The sequence below is a fragment of the Lagopus leucura genome, unplaced genomic scaffold, assembly GCF_019238085.1.
Source record: "Lagopus leucura isolate 7727_CA_CO unplaced genomic scaffold, USGS_WTPT01 Super-Scaffold_810, whole genome shotgun sequence".
NCBI lineage: Eukaryota > Metazoa > Chordata > Aves > Galliformes > Phasianidae > Lagopus > Lagopus leucura.
The window spans coordinates 14,633,021-14,650,122 of record NW_024962261.1 but is presented as its reverse complement, the minus strand read 5'-3'; the positions used below and the strand labels follow the sequence as shown (position 1 = coordinate 14,650,122).

General features: G+C 42.0%; 1 protein-coding gene across 3 annotated transcripts in view; it reads left to right on the top strand.

Moving 5' to 3' along the window:
• The first annotated feature begins 483 nt into the window (after positions 1 to 483).
• The window catches only part of DCP2 (decapping mRNA 2), a 28,751-nt gene continuing 12,132 nt past the window's right edge, over positions 484 to 17,102 (top strand). For all 3 annotated transcript variants that reach the window (XM_042866146.1, XM_042866145.1, XM_042866144.1), the window contains exons 1-5: positions 484 to 606; positions 11,622 to 11,773; positions 13,302 to 13,429; positions 13,871 to 13,969; positions 15,992 to 16,144. In XM_042866146.1, coding sequence (XP_042722080.1) covers positions 554 to 606; positions 11,622 to 11,773; positions 13,302 to 13,429; positions 13,871 to 13,969; positions 15,992 to 16,144 — 585 coding nt within the window. In that variant the 5' untranslated portion in view covers positions 484 to 553. The remainder of the gene's footprint in view (positions 607 to 11,621; positions 11,774 to 13,301; positions 13,430 to 13,870; positions 13,970 to 15,991; positions 16,145 to 17,102) is intronic.

Below are 17,102 nucleotides of genomic sequence, written 5' to 3'. Positions count from 1 at the left end.
CGCGGAAGGAACCGCGGGCGCCCTCTGGTTGCTGCTGCCTCGGGTTTTTAAAAACATCACGCCACCCAAAGGCACTGTAGCGTATGGGTGCGGGCGGTGAAGCACAGCCAACCCTAAAGCAAGCTCCCACTCTCATGTGCTACCGCGGAATTCGCGGCGCGGAGATCAATCACTCGTTAGGAGCGCCTAGCCCTCAGCGCGGCGGTACCGCCCCCTGCCCAGCCGGACGATCGCACCCGCAGCTAAGATGGCGGCGGCGGCTGACGTGACGCCCTAGCGCATGCGCCGATGACGCACGAAGGAGGCAACGTTCGCCTTCGGCTGGTTTCCGCGGTCGCTTGAGTCTCCCTTTCCCTTCGCAGCTTTCTCACTGATTGGCACGCCGCGCCGCCGCGCGAGAAGAGCCCGGCGCAGCACGCGGTAGGGGATTGGCGGAGCGAGCTGCCGCTCCGCCTTGGCCGCGCCCCCCGCCGGGCGGGCAGCCGACAGCTCCGCCCTCGCCGCCGAGCCGTGTGTCCGGGCCTCGCCGTGTCGGGATGAGCCGCGCTTCCCCATGGAGACCAAACGGGCCGAGATCCCCAGCAGCGTCCTGGACGACCTATGCAGGTACGGCCCGGCCCGCTCCGCCCCTCGCCTTTCCCTGCGGTCCCGTCATGCCGCGCGGCTGCTGTCGGGGAGCCTTCCCGCCGCCCGGAGCTGACTCGAGGCGTTGCGGCCGTCCTGCTCGGAACTCGGGGCTCGGCGTGGCTCTCCGCCAGGACTCCGTGGGGCATCCCAGAGGCAGCGGGGTAACTACGGGAGACGACCCTCTCTGCGGGGGTAGGTCTGTGCCGCCCAGCCCCGAGGTTCTGGGTAGCTCCTCGGGCAGGCGGGGAGGTGCCGCAGAGAGAACTGCCGCGGGGTCGAGCTGGAGGGAACCGAGGGCGGGGACGGCGGAGTGTGGGTTTCTGTACTTGCAACTTAGCGTTGTTTGCCCGAGGGCATAAAACTGCGCTGGCGGTGTTGGCGGGAGTGAGAAGAGCGGCACGCCTGAGGTCGGTGCGACCTATGCAGTGACACAGTGGTATGGCGGTTGTGGGTCGCGCGTTTGGTTTCGTTAGTGAGCGGTGTGGGGTATCTCGCTGGAGAACTCCGGTGAGATGGAAGAGCTGGGAGAGCACCACCAGTGCAAAGTCCCTTCTGTTTACCAGTCGTTGGCAGTGAAACATTCAGCCTTTCTCAGACAGAATCCATTTTTGCCATAGGGGCACAGCACATGGACACAGTTTCCCCAGGGGATAGGGTCTTTTTCTGTTCTTTTTGCTCTCAACTGGTGATCATTTGTGGACTTTTAAAGTCATCCCACCCAGCCTTAGAAATTGATGTCCAGAGCTGGATTTGAAACTTCACAACAAGTACGAAGTTCTATTTTATCTCATTGAAAGGACACTCTCTAAAGCATTTGTGTGCAGTAGGAAAGGGTTATTAGAAATAAGTCCATTTACTTTGAATTATTGTTTTCAAGTGAGTGAAACTGTTTAGGAGTGAGAGCACAGGAAATGGGATCTGCTGTACTCATGAATGGTTCATCTTGTACCTTTGTGTAAGAATCAGCGTCTGCAAAGCAAAAACACTTATTCAGTTCTTTAAATTTGACTTTTATAGATTGCTTACATAAGCTGTTATGTCTCTTTTGATCTCTGTACAGTGTTAGCACTTTTCTTTTAGTTGTCTACACACACTTGAAGAAGGGTCTTTCAGAAGATCAGGAAGAGAATTGCAATACTTACAGCAGTGATCTAGCCACTGTATTTGTGTGACTACTGTGGGGTGGTGACTAGTAGAAGGGCACGTAAATAGTCAGGTCTTGCACTGTTACAGGATCAATCCCACTGTCTTTATTTGTTCCTTTGTGCCACTCTTATCTTCAGCCTTGGAGTTCTGTCTTGTATAAACTGAGTGATGAGGCTTTAATTAAAAAAGAAACACACACACACACCTTCAAATGGTAGACTTAGGGATTCATAGTTACCATCTGTCTTGTTGACTTTTGTTAGTGCTGATGGATCAGCCTTAATTCAGATACACTTCTTTATGTGGGGCACAGACAGAGCAGCTGAAAGGCACAGAGGAATCAGACTTTGATGTTGCAGGAAGTAGAGAGAATTTTCATAGAGTTGTAGAATCTCAAGAGTTGGAAAGGACCTCTGAAAGCCATTTAGTCCAGCTGTTTGCAGTGAACAGGGACACAAGAGCTAGATAAGTTTGCCCAGGGCCTTATCCAGCCTTGCCTTGGAAGTAACGAGGGATGGGGCATCAACCACATCACTAAGTAACCTGTGGATTTTGTTATGCACAAAGAGAAGTGACTGGGTACCTATGGTTTGGTATAGGTTGTGGCTCAAGGGAGACATTTTTTCAGTAAGTGGGAGGTGAGTGGTTCTGAGTTTCATGTTGTTAGCTATAAATGTTAAATTTATTTCACTTCCTATTCTATCTATGTATGCTGTTAAGAGAAATTTTGGTAGAAGGAGTGAGCGAATTTTAATACTTAGTGTAGTGAACTTGTTGAGAAGACGTAAAATATCTTTCACATCATGTTCCTTGGTGTCTGTGTGTGTGTTTGTTCTTGTTGTTTTTTTTTTTTCTTCTGTCAGCAAATGAAACTTTGTTGTCAATTACAGTAATTTCGTTGCAAACACAGGTCACATAGAGCTTATCTAATGTGTTTTTGTGTGAACTGCAGATCTAAGTAACTGTAGGTGAATGTCTAGGAGATGGAAAATATTTATGTTACTCTTAGTAAGCTAAAAAGTGACCAAAAAAAAAAGGGCTTCCAAGTCAAACATGTAAAGTAGTTTAAGGTTTTGTGGTATTTCTTGCTTGCTTGTTTTGAATTTGAAAACCAGAAATCTAAGTTAAAGTTTAGATGTCCACGGAGCAAAACTACTTTCTTTCTGTATCTTAACAACACCTTAGTGTCTTTCAGACTTCGCACTTCGTTTCTATTAGAAGAAAGGTCAGGATCTGCAGTAAACTCTGTTACAAAGTAGTTGTGTCTGTGTGAGCTGCAGTCAGGCTCTAACTGTATGTGACATTTTACCTGCTTGACGTCTGATGCATGTCTTTATGATGGTAAGAACATTGTGAGCTGGAGCCAGTGAAATCAACACAACTTACTGCTGAATTAAAATATGATTGGATTTTACTTTAAGCTGAATCACTTTCTTTAGATGTCACTCAGAGGTTCATCCTAGATCCTTAGATTGCTTGCAGCTGTTCCATCCAATTCAGCAAATTAGTCTTAAGTAGTAATTCAACTCTGTAAGGCAGTTTTAATGTCTACAGGTAGTTCTTGTGATTTTTTTCCTGGCTTCAAAGGCACACAAGGCCGCCTTAGCTGATTCTGTGCATCTTGAGGCAAGGGGTGGTGTGTTTGTTAGATGGTTTGGAAAAACTATTGTACAGATAGATTATTTTTATTATATAAAAAGTACTTCATTTTTTCATTTTGTGTGTTAAAGCTTCCAAGTTCTTATGTTATGTACAGGATGATTATATTTCTTTATGTAGTTGTTGGTCTTGATCTTAAATTGCCAAGAACTGTTCAGTTGTGAGGTTATTTGGGCAAAGCATCATAGAATCATAGAATGGTCTGGGTTGGAAGGAACATATAAGATCATCTAGTTCCAACCCCACTGCTACAGGCAGGGACACCTCCCTCTAGATCAGGTAGCTCAAAGCCCTATCCACCCTGATTTTGAATGCTTCCAAAGAGGGAGCATCCACAGCCTCACTGGGCAATCTGTTCCAGTGTCTCTTAATACCTATTCTAAATCTATCTTTTTCAAGTTTAAAACCATTTCCTCTCATCCTGTTGCTTGCTGCCCTTTTTAAAAGTCACTCCCCAGCTTCACTATGGTCACCCTTCAGCTCCTGGAAGGCCGCTGTAAGGTCTCCTTGGAATCTTCTCCAGACTGAAGTGCAACAGATCTCTCAGCCTGCCCTCATAGGTGTGCCGGCCCTACTTCTGCACCTACTCCAACAGCTCCATGTTCTTGTGCTGGGGACTCCAAAACTGGATGCAGTTGTACACACTTGTATTATCTGTAATAACTTGAAGGAACACAGTTTTGAGGTGGATAAAGTTTTAAGAAGGTTTAAATTACTTCACTAGATAGTGTTTGAGACTTGATGTTCCTATCTGGGTTAATGTGTTCAAAAAGTTCATCTTGCAGTATTTGTATGTTACACTGAGGGTAACATTTGTCAATTTAGTAGTAACTGTAGTATTCAGCATTAAAAAAAGTGCTTATTGGAAAAGGGGAGCTTAATATATCTAATTCTTTTTGGGAGTGGAGAAAAAAAATCCTGCAAGCTAAATGCGTATTTGTGTTTGTACTCTCTGATATTAACCTTAGTTTTTTGTTTTGTTTTGTTTTTTTATATGTCGTTAAATGTGGAGAATAGAATGTTTTCCTATAGGCAGTAGTTAGCTTAAATGTGGAAGAAATTTTGCTAAAAAATCTCTTGCATTTTGGGCTTACTAAATCATGTACATTGGATGAAGGGTTCTTGTGTTCCTGGCTTTATTTTGCACATGGAGCTTAATATAATGTTACTTGCAGCAGTAGATATATTCTGGCTCAGACATTCGTAGCTGACTTCACAGAATCTAATACTGAAATTATACGGCACTGAAAGAATTTGTGTAAGCTTGCTTTTAAACAGCAAAACAGCAAAAAACCCTCCGCAAACAACAACTTCAAATAGTAAAGGAAACAAAAACCAAACACAGTTATAACTCATAGACTTTCAAATTTTGCTTCAGAGATCAGTTTGAGGATTGAGGATAGGTTCTAGTGGTGTTAGTGATTATTGTTTAATGCTTTCATTGCAAAATAATTCTCCTACAGACAACAAAAAATAAGATTTAACGCAGTAGTTAATGCATTGCTTTGAACATGATTGGGGTTTTTTTTTTCCTATTTTCACGCTGTGCCATAGCTTTTTCCTGCTATTTAGCTAAGTTAAAAATTTCAACACCTAGAATTCTTGTGTAGAGTGTGGAGTGTTACTTGGCAGTGTGTGAAAACAAGCACAAAAGTAAGCCAGGTACATAGTGTCTTCAGACATTTGCTTGATTCCTAGACTGTTTTTAAATTGCAGAATGCCAGGTTACAGTTTTTTCTAGAAAGCTAGTTTTCCAGCTTCAATATTAGAACTGTTAGGACCTGTTTTGTTAAATAATAAGTCACAGATATTCACATTTTTCATTACGCTGCCTTGCACTTCTGAGTGGTGCTCTGTTGAGTAAGTGGAAGTACAGAGACTGGGTGTTGGACTTCTGTCTTCATGCTTCCTTTTCCCTATAAGCTTATGCCATTACCTCAACTTTTGAATTCAGGGCTGTCTGTTGCAGTCTTTTGCTCAGCCCCTTTTCCACAGGGGAAATAGGATGGAAAGGATCACGGGTCACAATAAGATAAGGAAGTTACTTACAAGTTAGGGTCACGAGCAAAACAGACTCAAATTGGGAAAAACTAATGTGGATTGTTGTCACTCTCCCTCCTATTCCAGTGGGGTAGAGGAGGGAATCAAAGGAAAAAGTGGTAAAACTCTCATGGATTGAGATAGTTTAATGGGAAGGAAAAGGAAGGGAAAATAATAAGAATGTACAAAATAAGTAATGCACAATGCAATTGTTCTTTGCTCACTGACAGATGCCCAGCCAGACCCTGAGTAGCAGCAGCCCCTCCAGCCACTTCCTACTGTCTTATTGTTTAGCGTGATGCCACATGGTGTGGGACATCACTTTGGCCTGTCTAGGGTCAGCTGTCCTGGTTCTGTCCCTTCTTGTGCACTCAGACTCTTTGTTGGTGGGATAGTGTGAGAAGCAGAAAGGCCCTTGGCTCTGCAGCACACTATATTACCCTTTACTGATAGCTGAAGCTGGCAGGAGTGAAGTTACTGAAAGAAGCCTGAGGATTATCAAAAGGGACTTCAGAGCATTGGGTTGGTTAGTGGATGGAGCAAAGAGTGTAAGTGGTGTATTCCTGTCCCTTCAGTGGCAGCAAGGGATACCGAGAGGACCAGGAAAACCCATCTCTTAAATACATGGCTAAGAGGCTGGTGCAATTGCAGGAATTTTCTTTTTTAATTGTAGAGTGGTTTACTTTGTGCCTGGCCTGTTGGCTGCTGATGGGCCTCAACTGTCTCAAAGGGGGAAAGGAATCATAACCCAGGAGCTCGTAGGGCTAGTTGGGAGTGCTTTAAACTAAAGTGTGAAGGAAGTAGAGGTCGAAACTAAGCTTGCTAGAGGTGAAATGGGGGAAACAGTGATGTGTTGGGGGTGAGGCAAATAGCTCAGCTGAATTGTGTCTATACCAGAGTGGGCATCAAGGGCAACAAACAGGAGGAAGCTATCCTGCAGCTGGCAAATTGTAAATTTACTGAAACATGGTGGGGTTGCTCCCATGACTGGAGTGCTACAGTGGATGGCTGTAAGCTTTTCCTAAGGGACAGGCAAGGAAGGAGGATTGGTGGTATGGCTCTCCATGTCAGAAAGTGTTTTGAGCTCAGGGCTGGCAATATTAGGTGAGTCTCTATGAATAAGGACTGGGGGGAGATCAACAGGGCTGACATCCTGGTAGGGGTCTGTGGGTCTGTTACAGACCACCTAACCAGGATGAAGGATGAACAAGGCACTCTACAAGCAGCTAGCAGAAGTGCAATTACGGTCCCTTGTTCTCATGGGAATCTTCAATTTCCCTGATATGTACTAGAAATATAACACAGTGCAAAAGCAGCACCCTACAAGGGTTCTAGAGTGTGTAGAAGATAACCTCCTGACGTAGCTGGTAAGAGAGCCTATTGGGTAGGTGTCCTTCTAGACCTCCTGTTCACAAACAAGTGGACTGATGAGAAACGTGGAGCTCAGGACCTGTCTTGGACGGAGTGACCACAAAATGATAAGAGTTCGCTGTTCTTGGTGAAGTCAGGAGGGTGGCCAGCAAAACTGCTACTTTGGATTTCCAGAGAGCGGACTTTGAACCATTTGGGACACAGGTAGGCAAGGTCTCTTGGAAGTCAGTACTGAAGGGTAAAGAGGCGTGCAGGAAGACTGGTCAGTGCTTCAAGAGGGAAGTCTTAGAGATACTGGAGCAGGCTGTCCTCCTGTGTGGTAAGTGAAATGGAGGGGAAGAAGGGACAAGCAGCTTGGGAAAAGTCCAAAGAAATTCTAAGGGTATGCAGGGAGAAATTCAGAAAGGCAGAAGCCAAGCTTGAACCTGCCCACTGAAGTAAATGAGAAGAAAAACTTTTTTACAAACATATTGACAAAAAGGGTAGGGCTAAGGTGGATGCATCTCTGTCCTTTTTTGGATGAGGTGGGGAACGTGACCAGTGAGAATAAGGATCTCAATGCCTTCTTTACATCTCTCCTTCAAAGTCAGACCAGTTATCTTTGGCGTACTCTGCTCCTGACCTGGAAGTCTCAGATGGGGAACAGAAAAACCACCCATTATTCAGGTGGAAACAGAGACCTATTACTCCACCTGGACCGCTACAAGTCCAAGGGGTCAGGTAGGGTTCACCTTAGAGTACTGAGCTGGCAGAGGTGCTTTCCACTGCTTGCCAACATTCCTGGTCAACTGGAGAGGTGCCAGAGGATTGGAAGCTTGCCAGCGTGACTTTCATATGCAGGAAGGTTCATAAGGAAGATCCAGGGAACTATGGACCTGTTAGTCTGAAAAAGCAGGTCCTGCTTGACCAACCTGATCTCCATCCCACATGTGGATGAGGGAAATTCACTGTTGACATAGTCTACCTAGATATTAGCAAAGCATTTGACAGTGTCTCCCATAGTATCCTCCTGAGGAAGCTGGCAGTTCATCATCTGGACAGGCGCTCTTTGCTGGGTAAAGAACTGACCAGAAGACCAGCCCCAGAGAATGATGGTGAATGGAGGTAAATCCAGCTGGCGAACAGTCCTGAGCAGTGTTCCCTGGGAGTTGGTTGGGGCCCATTCTGTTTAATATCTTTATTGATGACCTGGACGAGGAAGATGAATGCACCCTCAGCAAGTTTGCAGATGACACCAAGTTGTGAGGAAGTGTCTGTCTGTGTGGGGGTAGGAAAGTCCTTCAGAAGGATCTGGACAGGCTGGATCTCTTGTGTTGAAGCCAGTGGAATGAAGTTCAACAAGACTAAGTGCCGAGTCTTGCACTTTGGTCAAAGCAACTCCAGGCAGCACTGCAGGCGTGGGGCAGAGTGGCTGAAAGACTATCGAGGAAATGGACCTGCAGGTGTTAGTCAATGCTCAGCTAAATGTGAGCCAGCAGTGTGGCCAGGTGGCAAAGAAGACCAATGGCAACCGGATTTGTATCAAAAATAGTGTTGCCAGCAGGATCGAGGAAATGATTGTCTCCCTGTACTCGGTCCTTGTGAGGCTGCACCTTGAGTGATGTTAACTTCTGGGTCCCTCACTGCAAGAAAGACATAGAGGACCTGGAGCATCTTCATACAAGGGCAGTGAAGCTGATGAGGGGTCTGGAGCACAAGCCTTTAGAGGTGTGACTGAGGAATTAGGATCATTCAATTTTGAGAAGAGGAGGTTCAGGGAAGACCTTACTGCTCTCTACCACTATCTGAAAGGAGATGTAGTGAGGTGAAGGTTGGCTGCTTCTTCTGCGTAACTAGTGATAGGACTAGAGGGAATGGCTTCAAGTTGTGCCAAAGGAGGTTCACATGGATATTAGGAAAAACTTTTCTGAACGAGTGGTCAGGTGTTGGAATGGCTGCCCAGGTAGGTGCTTGAGTCACTGCTCCTGGAGGTGTTCAAGAGATGTTTAGATGTCATACAAAGGGATGTGGTTTAGTGGGGAAATGTTGGTGGTAGATGGGGATGGTTGGACTAGATGATCTTGGAAGTCTTCCAGTCTTGATGATTCGGTAACACTGTGTATTTATCACCACATTTTTCATCAAAAATCTAAAACATGGCATCATACTAGCCTCCATGAAGAAAATTGACTCTATCCCAGCTGAAACCAGGATGCTCCTTTGCCTCCTCTGGTCTGAGCTGTGCACAGGCATGGCAGTTGATATCAGTCTGCATCAGCTTTTCTTTACTGGTATTTCCTCCCAATGCTTTTCCCCTATTCCATTGTGGGTCCTTTCCTCAGGTTGTAGTACAGCAGGAGTTATCTGGCAGTTCTGGTAGAGGACACACTTCACAGCAGAGAGGATTCCATTCATATTGTGTATTGCTGCATATTGTATCTTCACATTTATGTTCAGCTGAAGTGCTAGGGCAAGAAAACGTCAGCTAGTTATGTTGACTAGTTAAGAAGTTGCCTTTTTTTTTTTTTTAACTACTGCTACTTTGTGTGTAAGGAATGTTTTTATCATTAATAAAGCCTTCAAGATGAAGAGACCTGTGGGAGGGTGGGGATGGGGGGGCTTATGAAGTGAAAATTGCCAAGTAGGAAAATATTCTTGTTGACATGAGTAAGACTATTTATGTAAGGAAGGTATCTGGTCAAGGTCCCTTTTTTCATGCAAAGTAATAAGCAAAGGAGTAAGCCATAAAAAAGTGTGCAGACTGGAGAGATAAGTGATAAGGGAGGCAGTGATAAGAACTGAACAAGGGCATGTGAAAGTGAGAATGTTTATTCCCGTGAAGTTTCGGGACCATATCAGTTTGAAAAGTAAGGGAAAAGGGGAAGCTGGGAATGAAAATAAATAGAGGCACAGACCTAAGGCAAACATGGAGACAGTAAAAAGAAACTCGCCTTTAACTGTGCTGTTTGATGGGCTGTTGAGAAACCATTGATGCCCCTTACAGACAGATTGACCTGGACCTCACCTCTGATAACTGGTGGTCCCAGGCATTGGTCTGGAAAGGGGGCTGAGAAAGTAAGAGTGGAGGAGCAAAGTGGGTGATGGACAGAAAGGGGGCAAGAAGGGAGTTGGCTGTGTAAAGTGTGTCAGTATGCTTGTCTGACAGTCCTGTGCCTGTTCACCAAAGTCTGTCCTATCTTCTTGCATTGTATGATATCTTTTCTTAGCAGTCTGCATACTCTCACTCTTTAATCCCAAGAGTGTGTGTGCTGTAAGGCAGAAGTGCTTGCTGCTGGTGAGATGAATGGAGGTGTGTGTGAGAGAGTGAAGGAGGGTCTCGGTGTCATTAGCTGAAGAGGCTGTAGCTCTCTGGACTTAGTGAAAATGCTGCAGACAAACAGATCCCAGTGTGAGTGGCCTTGGGTGCTAGTGAGTAGAGTGAGGGCTGGAGTCTGAGCTTCCAGCCTGCGGTGTGGGAACAGTGCAAAACTAGAGGGAACTGGGGTGAGTGAGCTGGGTGTGGGGTTAGGGGTGAGCATCTGTATCACCTCCAAACCTGGTGAGAGTCGGTGTGTTTGCTAGTAAAACTTTTAAGTGGGAGCAGGGCACTGTGGGTAGGCAAGGGGCGTGGGGTTCTAGTAGAGGGCTGGGTGGGCAGAGGTGCTGTGCTGTGCTGTGCTGTGCTGGGGAGACATTGCACGTGGGCCTGCAGCAGGGGCTGATGGTTCTCCTGGCCTCAGGGCAGGAAGGGGTGGACTGTGCCCTGTGGGTGTGGGTCCTGCTGAGGAAGTGCCTTGCCTGAGGCAGTCTGTGTGACTGGCTGTCTCAGTGCCTGTGGGGTAGGTGCTCAACCTCATTGCTCATTGAACCTCTGCAAAATGGCATTGTGACCCTCAGCCCAGGCAAAGACCCCAGCACCAGGCTGGTTTTCAGCAGGGAGGCAGGAGGGAGTCCATGACCAGAGCTGGTGGAAGAAGCAACTACTCATAGCATACTGTAACAAATTACACTTATCAAATTTAAGTAGAGATGTCTTAAGTATTTCTAGTTTTGGCAAAGTTAATAATGCACCTTCAGATTTTACCTGATGTACCCCTCATGAGTTGGATTTAAATGAACTCTTATCGAGTAGTTTAAGTTCAGTGGGGTAGGTGACTTTGAAAGGAAAACTCTTTGTTCTTGATGTTACAGTTGAGTACAAAACGCCTTTGTAAACAAAATGAGCTATCACTCCATGCTACTACTCATCTGTACATCCCTGGAACCATATTTTTGTGTGTCAGTATCTGAGTGGAAACATAAGGTAGACTTAAAAAATAAACCAATTGTCTATATTCCATTTCAGATGGAGAAAACACTATCATACTGAGTTATAAATTTTACATAAAGTAATAGATTACTGTAGTTCTAATTGAAAACGTGACTATGTTTAACTGGTATCCAGAAAAAATGTGTTGATACCTGTTATCAGAGTTTGCAGGTGTTCTGTAGTGGGCACTAGCAAATGTTTTCTCCTAGTGCAGTTATTTACATAGGTTCTTCCTTGTTCTTTCTGTTTTCTCAGTGCTTACTTATTTTCTTATGGTCAATTTTTGTGAAAGGATTTCATGATGCATTTTTCTTCTTGACTTTAAAATTTGTATTTTATTTTCATATGAAGACCTTTGCTGTTCAGAACACAAGGAGGATCTGTTTCTCTGTGTTCATGGATCAAGAATTCCTCTGTTGTAATACGTTTTTCTTGCTAGATTGCTTTAAATCAAAGGACTTGGCTAATAATATTTTTTCTTCATCAACAGCCGATTTATTTTGCACATTCCAAGTGAAGAGAGAGACAATGCAATCAGAGTGTGTTTTCAGATTGAACTTGCCCATTGGTTTTACTTGGATTTCTACATGCAAAACACACCAGGATTACCTCAGTGTGGGATAAGGGACTTCGCAAAAGCTGATATCCTTTTTATTGTTGTCATTGTTTTCTGTCTCACTGCAAACTGAATCTTAACAAAGCGTTGTGCCTGCAGCTGGAAAGTGAGAGACAATTTATATGTTAATGATTAGAAGTAGTATTTCTAGATATGTGATATTTATCTTTTGCTTCCATGATTTTGTGGCATCCACAAAACAGAATTTTCCTTTAGCTGTTCAGCTGAAGGCCTATGGAAAACAGGTAATTTCTAATCTTTGAGGATATTTCCTTTCGGCTGCAGTCAGACAAGAGCACTTTGTGATGCTTTTTCTCCTTTGTTTAATCTCTTTCCAGTAAAATGCTATAGTAAAATGTTAATCTAGCTGAAGACAGTGAGTTCTTAGATGCTTCTAGAAGCTGTTCTATTGGAATGAGAGTGTATGAATTTTTTCTAAAGTTACTGTGTTTGACTTCTGCATTTTTTCATTTCCTGGTGGAATGTAGACAATCTATTCATCACTGGAGAAAAACCCATGGACTTCATGTCAGCACCCAAAAATAGGTTATAAGTTAAGCAATTTCCATCCGTTTTTGATGTGGCTTTGAGTGCTTCTAATTTTCATTGTAATATCTGTGGTTTCACCACCCAAAATATTCCTTGTTAGTTTGATGGGAGATTTACTATTAAATGCTTTTAACATCTGTTTTAACAGTACACTTTATAGATGTGGTCTTTTTTTGCTCGATGTTATGCAGCAAATTTTTATGAAGTTTTTTTTTTTTTTTAATTTTCAGACCAATTGTAGATAGTGCGGGAATAATAAAATACATACTGTTCGTTCACTACATCTTTCCTTCTTTGGCATTTGTCAGAAATATTAATTTTGTTGCCGTGTCTTATTTTTAAGTACACTGCTATTTAATGTTTGGTTATTTATTATTGGTAGTATAATTTTATAGATGATTTTCTTTGAATATTTGTGTGTTTACTTTCAACGGTTTTGGTTTACAAAGCTTGTTCATGTTTTTCCCGCTTGGTGAATCTTGATAGTGCATTGGAATTTAGATTTCTGGAACATGATGCCGTTACAAATAATTTTTTTTTGTTTTTTCCTCTTATCTATGTGTTTAAGTATGATTTCTGTGCAGTAGTCCTACGAATGATTGTGGGAAAATTTCTTCTCCAAGCAAGAGATAAAATAAAGTGGTCTTGCCTGTCCCATTTGTTTCAAAATATTAAAATGTTTAAAATAATAATATATATTTAAACTAATCATCTGAAGTACATTTTCTGCAAGATTAAGGAGTTCTCTCAAACAAGCACTTTTGCACCATCCTTTTTTTTTAATCTTTTAATTGGCTTGCATTAGAATTTGCAAATTCCTTAATGCTTTCTAATCTTTAGAATTTGGTAATGAATTATCCAAAATACCTATAACTTCCAAGAATTTGTTTTGAAAGCACTTGGAGGAGGAAGTATGGTTATTCTAGGTATTGAGTTGACTATCTTGTGTGTCTGTATGTGACTGGAAACTGGATGCTTAAGATTAGCTTCCTTAATGCGCTGCACTCTTCAATCACTGCCCTTTTTTACTGCCTCAAGGTGAAGATGTGCAAAAGGTTTTAGATGAGTGGAAGGAATATAAAATGGGAGTGCCAACTTACGGTGCAATTATTCTTGATGAGACACTTGAAAATGTAAGTATGGAAATAGTTGTGAAGAACTAGAAGGGAGGAGTATGGGCATGTGCTGGTACAGTAATCTTTTCGTAGTTTACATCTATCATCTGGAAAAAAACAAACACTTTGGATTCGCAAGAACTTCACATATATGACATTGTTGAATGCATATGGAGATCGAATACGGGAATAAAATATTGGAGACAGTAAATACTCTTCTACTTGCTTTCCTATTCAGTTTTGCTTTTTTAATTTCATGATGCTATTAAAAACAAACAAATGAAAAACCAGAAAAACCAAGGTTCTTGCTAGAACACAGAGACCCTGTTGGGTGCTTCTCTCCTGTCTGAGGCCCCTTTTTTGCAAGGAAGCAGGAGACAGTGAAGGGAAGAGATTTAATATAAATTAAATCATGTTAGAGTAGTTGGTTATTTGCCTGTTGTTCACTGTGTTTTGCAGGTTCTTTTGGTTCAGGGCTATTTAGCAAAATCTGGTTGGGGATTTCCTAAAGGAAAAGTAAATAAAGAAGAGGCTCCTCATGATTGTGCTGCTAGAGAGGTAACTTTTGTTTGTTTCCCTCAAATTGATTTTTTTTCTTTTGACTTAAATATTTTAATAAGAGCAAAGATGTGTGTATATGTGTTAGATGAGAGGACAATTTACTTTGCTGTTTCTTCATTGGAATTGGATAATTTTTTTATTCTTATTGCAGTGTTCTGCTGTAGCATGCAGCTCTTTGAGTTACAGAGTGGTAACTGAGGGTGTGGTTATGCAGTTTAAAATAATGTTTGATGTTTTTCACTGTTGTATAGTAACACGCAGAATGAAATGGATTCTGCGTTGAAAGATCTGTTCTGAATAACTTTGACCTTTAAATATTACTTTATGTTTAACAAATGTAATAAATATTAATATTATGAGGCTCCATGCATTTTGGAATATTGAATCAAAGAGCCAACATAATGTAAAATGATAAAAGAATTGAAGTTTAGCTTATATGTAAACTTGGCTCTGTGAAGAGGCCGCATTCAGTTGGGTGTTGTAAGTCACCGTGTGAAAATAGTGAAGAACTTTTATTCAGTGATAAAGGAGCAAGCATCAATATCTGTGGCAAGTAAAGACTAAAGAGAACAGTCCATGAGGTCTTCTGTTGCGGAAGACCTTGCAGAACTGCGTGTTAAAAACAGTGAAAGAACAGTATTCGTATAAACTCAGTGTTCCTCTAATATAACACAGCTGGAATTTTTGGAAGGGAAGACAGAGATGAGGGAAAGCAGCAAGGTGCTTTCGTTTCCTTCATGAATCGGTATCTGAGAAGTTGTGGACTTTTTCTTAAATGTACTTCTTTAAGATGCCTGAATGAAAAATTGATTGTCTCATTCCCTGACAGTGCTTTCAGTACCACTATGATACTTAGTATTGACCTGAAAAAGGAAAATAAGATGTTAGGTTTTAACAGTGCAATCCCATGCAATAGGTGCAAATGAAAAGTACTTTTATATTAGCACTTCTGGTCTTTGAATGTAGACTGTTTTGATACAGTACCGGCTAGCTTGAGGAAAAGGGGATTGCCCCACCTACTGCCCTCGTCCACTGTAAGTGGTTGAAATTTTACTAAGCAAATGCTTCTGGGGTTGAGCTGAGCGATTACAACCCAAGGGAAAGGAGAGCAGAAAAAAAAACATGGACAACGAAACAATGGGCACAGGCATTAAAGTGGGGACAGTTTTACTAGGAAAAATATGGTAATCATGTTTTTAGTTTGGAGAATGTATTATATGTATTACATCAGTGCACAACTGTTGCTTGTTTCTGTGAAGGCGGATAATCGTTGTGAATAAGCAGGCAAAGTCTTGAAAACTTGTGTTGCCAGACATTGTGATGTCCATAAAATCTGTGCACAAATCTTCTTCCTGCTTTTCTTAGAGTCAGCACGCAGCTAAAACAGTGAACTGCACCTGTATGTGGTCTATTTGAGGAGATCTTCACTGATTCCTTAGGCAGCTCAGTAGTGTTTCAGAAACTGATGAAAGATTAAATGATTGACTATCTTTACAGAATAAGTTTCTGTGATTAATTTATTTAACTTGTCTGGACGAATCATTTAACATATATATATATATATGTTAATATATGTTAAATATATATATATTTAATATATATAGGGTAGAAGGTTCATGAATTGGAAGGACCATTGGATGTGAGAAAAAATTGAGCTGCAAATGAAGCTTGCTAGAATTTGAAGACTTCTTTACACTCAGAGTAGTGGGTGCTGTGAATAAGACTTGAATGCGTGAAGCAGCTGGAGCCATCCTACCCATAACAATAAATCGCTATGTGGAAGTATAGTAGGGTTATTGCTACTTGTTATTGCTGATCTGTTTGCCTAAGGGAAATGTAAACCACAGAAGATCTTAACACATTTTCATTATTGAGCATATACCTGTGTATCAAGTGGTTCTCCTCTCCTCAGTGGCCCGCTCTCATGAATAGGTCTTGAAGAGTAGTTGTCTTGCATTGTGATGGCAGGTTCTAAATAAATTTGAATATGCACCCTGATCTAATTTATGTGCTTCTCAGGTGTTTGAGGAAACTGGATTTGACATAAAAGATTATATCTGTAAAGAAGAATACATTGAGCTGCGAATTAACGACCAGCTAGCACGACTGTACATCATTCCAGGAGTTCCCAAGAACACAAAATTCAATCCCAAAACTAGAAGGGAAATTCGGGTATGTGTTAACTTTTTTAGTTCTGCAGGTACCTTGTGGTACCTACCATTTTTTAAATTCACAATCTGTAAAATAATAAACCTACCATACATGATGGATACTTTAAATACTAGTAAAATAGTTTCGTGAGTCTTGCTTTCTTGCTGCAACACTAATGCTAAGTTTGATTCTTGACAGTCTATAACGTCTTTACTTGTCATGAAGTGCATGCAGTCAAACTGGAGTTCTTACCTTCTTTCTTAAGTAGTATACGTGCTAATCATTCCATTTTATTCCAACTTGTGGGTGTATATGTAACTATATTCTTCTAAGGGTGTAGTTATTAATTGATATACAAAACCTTACATGTTGAAAGGGAAAGCTGTGGCTTGTCTTCTCCCTTTCATTGTTAATACTGTCCAGACTTAGAGAAAAATGCATTTTAAGAAGGTGGTTGGGAAGGGGAAAGAACATCAGGAACTGCTGTTTTTGGTGATCTGTCCAGGCTTTTAAAAGATCCTGTGGAGAGAAGATACAAAGACTCAGGTAGTAGACTCTAGTAGGCTTGGATATTTTGTTCCTGTTGGTAATGCTCACCATCTTCGATATTTTAATATCTTTCTTGTATTACAACTTACTTTAAAACAGCTATCACCATGTTTCCATGAAGATGGTACTGCTGAACAGGGCGTCTGGCTTTCTAAATAGGAAAATGAACTAATAGTTGATGGCACAGAAATCTCTTTGTTATTTCTTGCACTGGAGATCTGTTTTTCAAAAGTGATTCAACACTGAACTTCAGTAGTACCACTTCAGTTGCAAGTAAAAGAGGATGAATAGCAAGGCTCTTTTCAGTGAAGAGTAAATACCTCTCATGCTATTTTTTCTTCACTCCCACACAGATGTTCACTGCTCTGTGTAGTTATTATAGTAATAGGTTCTTGTCTTACTGGTGTAGCATGTTCTTCATTTGATCTAA